Below are 7,444 nucleotides of genomic sequence, written 5' to 3'. Positions count from 1 at the left end.
CAGATAGAAATTACACCCATCTAATGCGATTAATTAATATGTTTAAAAAAACCCAGACATAACAGTTATCATAGCTATTGTTATAGTTGGACAAAGCTTCACTGAGCCTGGTAGGTTTAACTGCCACTCTTAATTTTAGATGGCTGTAAGAAATACTACAGTGCAGGATTCTGCCTAAAACAAAGGTAAATACAGACCATCTCAGGAATTAAAATGACAGAGGCACAGGAGCTTTGCTATACAGGGTTTTCATAATGCCCTTGTGCACTTTTAAACTTTAATAACTTAGGCTGTAGGTATGATAGAAACAATCTGTAAACAGCATTTAAAAGCAAATTTATTAAAGTTTTAGGACACAATGTTAGATTTCATAAGTAATAATGAATTTATTCTTAAATATTTAAGATGGAGCTCCATGCTCCTACACTCTGAATGTATGACAGTTCCTAAATTACATTTTCCCAGAAAAGTGGATAGGCAGAGGTGGACCAATTGCTTGGCCACCTTGTTCAACTGACCTGTTGCTGTTGGACTTCTTTTTATGGGGACATGTTAAAAGTGTGGTTTACTTGTCAAAACCACATTCTTTGGTGGAACTTAAGGCTAGGATCACCAATGCAATTAGTGTAGTAACTCAAGAGCAACTGGAAAACGTTTTCAAGGAACTGAGTTGGAAGATCAGATTGAGCACCGTATTGTGATGGATGGTGCCTATGTTGAAGTCTAGCATTGCGTACTCTACTTGTCCTAAAATGTTAATAAATTTGCTTTTAAATGCCCTTTACAGATTGTTTCTATCATACCTACAACCTAAGTTATTAAAGTTTAGAAGTGCACAAGGACTTTTTGAAGACCCTGCAAAGGTGTATATATATGTAAGTGGATATGATACAACTGAGGTGAACAAGGAGTGAGAGAGCGAGCACACAGAGAAGGAGAGAGGGTAGATCTACCTGGCACAATGTAGCTACTTCAGGTACTGGAATCAGTATATCCAGCTTTGCTAAGATACCTGGTTTCTGAGAATCAGCCCATGTGGAGCCCTGGAAGTTCTATTAAATCACACTACACTAAACTGTGTTAGTCTGAAGTCAGGTAGTCTGTAAAGTGTATGTCTACCATGCCTTCTGCTTCATACCAGTTGAATCATGTACACATTCCCAGAGAAGGAAGCTTTCAGACAAACTGAACAAACTGGTGTGTGGCTCTATAAAAAAAATGACAGAAATAGCTTCTGGGTTGTGGATCTGGCTGGAAATGCTTCAAAGCTGTGAGCAGGCTCTCTGTGGTGTCTTAATTCTGCCTGTATTCATAAGAGCAGAATTTTGTACATTCTTGTAAATTAAATTAAATTACATCACAGATCAGTCTCCATCACCAATTTCTCCTCCCAATCGAATTACCCTGAATTTTGACTAGTTGCATAGGTCCAGAGAGATAAAGATATACAAGATTTTTAACAGGTAGATAAATATGACCTGGAATGCATCTTAAGGCACAAATGTGAAAGAATATGCATGTGCCATAACCTTACCTGGTCATGCGATGGCACTATTGTTCCATGGAAAAGATTTTCAGGATCTACAACACCAATATATATTTTGGAGATGAATACAAGCTTCAGGACTATAAGGAGTTCTGTCTAGACTTAATGATTATTATGGTGGGCAAGTAAAATAATGATACTGTATATAAAAGAAGTACTTCACTGTGTAATTGTGAATTTTGCCTCCCAACTGTCTGTTCTGTAAAAATTACTAGACATAGCTAAGCAATAATGGAAGGAAGTCTAAATAAATAGAAAGTAATAACAGTCAGTACTTTTTAAAAAGGCATCAAATAGCCAATCTTTCATAGAAATGACATCTACTTGGGAAAGGGTGTCTTCATAAATCTGGAGAATTTCTCAGGAGCTGTCTGGTTAAAATCCATTAGCTGTAAAGTTAGTGGTTATTCCCTCCCCACTTCTTAGTTCTTTTTTTGTTATTTCTCTTACCACTGCAGTTTTACCAAGGCAATGCATGACTCATTGGCTTCTCATTTGTAATAAAATAAAATTCAGGCTCTCACACATCACCTTTGAGACCTCACTTCATTTTGCTACCTACTTGCATCTCTGACCTCATTTCATACTTCTCCCAGTTCTCCTGCTTTACTGTTCCTCTGACATTCTTAACTTCATGATTCCTGGTGTATTTGTGTCCCATATGCTTGAAAGAACCTTTTTCTTCACCAAGAAAACTAGCTGAACTAAAGTAAAAGCTAAATCCTCTTTTTAACATGATGCATTTCTTTGATATTAGTTCAATACTATTTCAGGGAGCAGGTGACACACTAGCAAACCACAAAGTAAACAATATGTACCATGGAGCGGGGGGAATCACCTCAGTAGGGATTACCATGTTCAAGAGAATAGGTGATGGTAGGTTTAAATGCAAACAATTGCATAATTCACATATTATGAAAATAGATTTACTTCCACTGGTGCTAGTACTGCGCCCGCACCTCGAGCAGCCTCATAGGGTCAGCGCGCCCCGCCCTGCAGTTTACGGCCAAGCCCGGGTTTTACGACAGTGGCATGGTAAAGGAAGGGAGGAGGGAGAGACGGAATGTCTCGGGTGTCGCAAAACGAGAGCGCGCGGTTTACGGCCGAGCCAGGGGCACGTCAACAGCAATGGCCGAAGGCGAAGAGGCGCCGCCGGGCAGCTGGTGAGTGCGGGCGGGCCTGGGGCTGGGGGCGCGAGGGTGGGGGCGGGCGGGCGGGGCTGGCGCCCCGAGGCGCGGGGGAGGAGCGTTTCCATGGGCGCCACGGGTGGACCCACGGACACGGAGACAGACCGGCGCCCCCCGTGTTGGGTTGGGGGGTGTAACTGAGGTGCTCGGGTAGCTCTGTCGTGTGGCCGTTCATGGCTTTACGCAGACGGATGTCAGGGGCAGAGCTGTGCAGCTGGCTACTAACGGGTGTTTACTTGAAAGCTTAAATTGACTCGTTTTTGTAGTTGAAGGAAAATTGATGTAGCAGTATAATGTCTGGTAAAGTATAGACCCATACAGGGGGATTTCTGCTGTACAGACCTCGCGATATACAATGATGCAGTAGAGCACCCGCTCAAAATCCTGTTGGGTCTTGACGTGTTAGGTTGTAAACGCTGAGATGAAACCTGAATCGCACTGAGTACCCTTTGAGAAGAACAGCTGTGCTTCTACTTCCAGTGCTCGCTGTCGAGAGCACTGTGCAACCTGCAACATCCAGAACTGCTAAAGCTCCCACTAAAAAAACAAAAACAAACTTTGCAGCCTGGTTCTTGTTCCAGATGGAGCTCCTGCAAAAATAGGAAGGGTTTGTTAAGTATAGCTTGCATGCATACCTTGCTGACCAGTAATTTTGAGTTGTAATGACAGTATGTTAAGCAGGATTGGTACTGCCTGAATGCAAGAGCTTTTAACAAAAACTTATCTGCTGTAGGAGGCTGTGGAGTTCAGTCATTTTTATTCAAAATAAAATTCCACATTATGGTGCTGAGTGTGTGTGAGTGTGTACACACCTTTTCACTTAAGCTATCATGCAGCACATTCCTCTGCACTTTGAACACAGTTTCCTGTCAGAACAGCTTTGATTTTTGGGGATGGATGAGTTGACTTTTTTTTTTCTGAGCAGAGAGAGATTTTTCTTGGATAATGTTTGAAATGTTTTGGTGTAAAACATTTTTGATGTAGGTTTGGAGAATATGGAGCTTATATGTGAGCATTGATAATTAAGACACTCATGTCAGGGTATACTGATTGGTGATTTGGAATGAAAGGTGGTAGGAATCGCTTTGGCTATAGTGCCTGCATTTAGGTCCAGTGGGCTTGAGACCACACTGGAGCTAGAGGCTCCATGTTGATGCAAGGGCTCACTTCAACCTTTTGATTCTATGATCAGAGTCTGTGACTGCCTCAAATTTGTAGCATCTAGAAACGTTTAGTGACAACACAGGGCTCTTGACCCCTTCACAAAACCTTTCAGTTGGTCAGCTTGCATCACTGTTGGTATGTGCCCCTTTTGGAGAAATGACCGTATGCATTGAAATAAAGCAAAATAAAGTAAAACAAGATGATCCCGAATGCCTCATAATAAATACCTGATATGCTACTTTTCTAAAATTAAGAGAGAGATTCTGTCACTAGACAGTGTGATTAAAAATACTAGCCTATTGTATAGGGTCATCAAAATAGAACTTAAAGGACAAAAGAAGAGAAACTCAAAGGAAACAATGTAGTTGGATCAGGCACCTACAAGGAAGACCATTTTTGATCAGGTTTAACATAGCTGTCCTGTTGGTACTACAAAGCATAATAGAAGATCTACCTTAACTCTTTGTCTAAGAAATTCTGCAAGAAACCTATACCTGTCTTGTGATGGAGTGAGTTTGTTTGTTTGTTTTTTCCTTATTAATAACTGATTATAAGTATTTCTTGAAATGTACAGCTATTTATTTCTGAACTAGATGAAAGCATTTAAGAAAAGGTGAGGCGTATTGTGTAAGAGAATGCTGTTTTACTTACCGAAAACAATAATGTTTTCTTTTGAGGTCAGAAAAATATGCTACAATTTATAGGATAATTTGTAATACCTTGTGTTCAGTCAGCACACAAATACCATAACCAGGATTTTTTATCCATTTTTTTTGTTTGTTTGTTTTTTTGAGAGCTAACTTCAAGGTGGTTTTATTTGTTTTAACATTTTTGGTGGGAAGTGCATATCTTATACTTTGCTATAAAATAATTTATTTTAGCTATTTCGCCATTTTTGGGAAATTGTGATGTAGGATATCACCAAAAGTGTTTTGTATGTTTGATGCCAGGCTAAATATTTGCATCTAGCTATAAGAGCACTGTGAAATAGGTATAGGAGCATTCACATTATGCCACAAATTTATATACTGTGTTTTTCACATACAGCAATGCAGACAATATGGTAGAAGCAATTTCGAGAAGCTGTTTTTCTGGGGAAAAGGTGTGTGTTTGTGAGAGAATACTTTTGTCTAAAATTTGCATATTTTATTTTTTGCTTAGTTTTGGTAGATCTACTTTTGTATCTGTACCTTTCCTGCTGAAAATAACTGAGTCTCTAAATTGGGCCTGTCCAACTTATTTGGCCCCTCAAGGTGCCCATTTTGGTGGTAGGGCAACAGCTTATTGGTGCAGCTCCAGAACCCAGGGGTTGAATGCTGCCACGTTTCACCTTCTCCCCTCCTCTCCTGCTACCAATTTTACTCGCCAATGGCAACCAAAAACCCCAAATTCAATAGTGGGCAAGGAGGTCGGGGGTTGAGCTGCAGCATATACAACATTTATGCCCTGAATTCAAGAGTGGTGCCCACAAGACCTGCAGGCCACAATTTAAACCCTCACAGACTGCCAGTTGGACAGCCCTGTACTAAATTATAAAGTTAGGTATGTTGTTTGATTAGGAGATGAAATGCATATTGTTTAGGTTCACTTGCATCAGACACTCTAAAACTTGGATTTATAGCTATCCTTGCATCGTAAAGCTGTAAATAGTTCTGAAGATCTACTGGCAATGCTTAGTATAATTATTCTATCATAAGTATTCGAAGTTTGAGGCAAGTAGATCATAGAAATCATAGAGAAGTACCACTGGAAGGAACTTCAAGCAGTTATCTAGTCCAGCTTGCTGCCTGAGGCAGGAAATGTCTTGTCCCGTACAGGGATCAAACTGTGACACTGGAATTATGAGTATCACACTCTTACCAACTGAGCTAATTGACCACCTCAGTGGAACAGGATTTTTTTAATGGTATCTAAAATGTAATTGTTTTAAGATTTGCTTTACCTTGGGGATTTTCAACCTCTTTAATAAGTGTACCCCCAGTGGCCCCCTTTTTTCATAAGTGTACCCCGGGGGTGGGGGCGAGCGGCTGGCTGCAGGGGGGGGGGGACAGAGGCAAATGGCTGGACACAGAGTGGAGGTGGGGCGAGCGGCAGCAGCACAGCATCTCTGTGGCCCTGCTCTCGCCCCACCCTGGCCCTACTCCTGAGGCAGCAGCATGGAGTGGTGGCACTCCATCCCCGCCTGCCCCCATGTACCCCCTGGGACCTTTTTCAAAGTACCCCCAGGGATACACATACCCCCGGTTGACAACTCCTGCTTTAACTGAAAGGCTGAACACAGCCTTGACTATGGATGGAATCAGTAAAAATGCCTTTGAGTTCCACACTTAGGTTCCCAGTCACAAATCAGTTCTTATAGTTGGAATCGCATGACATGAAATAGCATTGCTCTGGGAAGTTTTTTAAAATCAGTTTGACTTAATCAATGTTTGAAGCAAGCACCATAAGACTACTGCTTAACACCCAGAAACATCAATGCTACATCAGTGCCTCTGTATATAATTTTTTGAGTTATTCCAATATGATGCAATATTTGGAATAACTCAGAATTCCAAATTGGAAATGTTTTTCTGTACCTGTCTTGCAGACTTCTGTGTCACATTGTAGATTGCAGCAGCTGGAACAGAATAAAGGGGGGTGTAAAAATGCCAGGAAAATAATAAAAATCCAGATAGAACAGTCCCAGGGGTCCCAGGTGTATGCAGTCATGTGCTGAGTACAGATGACATTTTCAAGTGGTCATGAAGGACATAGTTAAATAGGATGCAGTTCAACAAAGACAAGTGCAAAGTGCTGCACCTGGGCAAAAAGAACCACCAACACACTTTACAGGCTGGGGGATGACCTTCTCAGCAGTGGAAAGAGATCTTGGAGTCATCTATGACTCCAAGATGAACATGAGTCATCAATGTGACAAAGTGATCAACAAGGCTAATCACACTTTATCATGCATTAGCAGATGCATGATGAACAGGTCCAGGGAGGTGATGCTTTCCATCTATGCGGCACTGGTCAGGTCGCAGTTGGAGTACTGCATCCAGTTTTGGGTGCTGCACTTCAAGAGGGATGCAGAAAATCTTAAGGGTTCAGAGGAGTGCCACTTGTATGGTCAGAGGCCTGCAGGCAAGGCCCTGCAAGGAGAGACTGAAGGGCTTAGATCTCTTCAGCCTTTGCAAGTGAAGGCCTGAGAGGTGATTTTGTGGCTGCCTATAAATTCATCATGGGAGGGCAGCAGGGAAAAAAAGATGCTCTATTTACTAGGGCACCCCCTGGAGTAACTAGGAACAATGGCCACAAATTGATGGAGAGCAGGTGCCCCTAGTAGCTGGTCTCTGCCCACAGCACCTTCGGATGCCACATGTAGCACAGATCCCAGACCAAACAAAGCACTACATTTGGTGCATGCATCTGGGGCCCTGCCTGCAGGCCCAGTCTGAGCCAGTTCAGACCCAGGGTCATCGCTGCGGGCCAGATGGTTCGGATCTGTGGCCAGAATTTGGTCCATGGGCCATATGTCTGACACCCTGTTAATATATTGTATAAACAT

The 7,444-nt window shown here is 42.0% G+C and overlaps 1 protein-coding gene across 2 annotated transcripts in view; it reads left to right on the top strand.

Annotated features, from left to right (window-relative positions):
• The first annotated feature begins 2,609 nt into the window (after window positions 1–2,609).
• Window positions 2,610–7,444, top strand: part of TBC1D23 (TBC1 domain family member 23) — a 63,713-nt gene continuing 58,878 nt past the window's right edge. For both annotated transcript variants that reach the window (XM_006258337.4, XM_006258336.4), the window contains exon 1: window positions 2,610–2,709. In XM_006258337.4, the coding sequence (XP_006258399.3) occupies window positions 2,675–2,709 (35 nt within the window). In that variant the 5' untranslated portion in view covers window positions 2,610–2,674. The remainder of the gene's footprint in view (window positions 2,710–7,444) is intronic.

Source organism: Alligator mississippiensis, chromosome 1 (genome assembly GCF_030867095.1).
Source record: "Alligator mississippiensis isolate rAllMis1 chromosome 1, rAllMis1, whole genome shotgun sequence".
Taxonomy (NCBI): Eukaryota; Metazoa; Chordata; order Crocodylia; family Alligatoridae; genus Alligator; species Alligator mississippiensis.
Note: the sequence above shows the minus strand (reverse complement) of the source record. Positions and strands in the feature narration are given on the sequence as shown.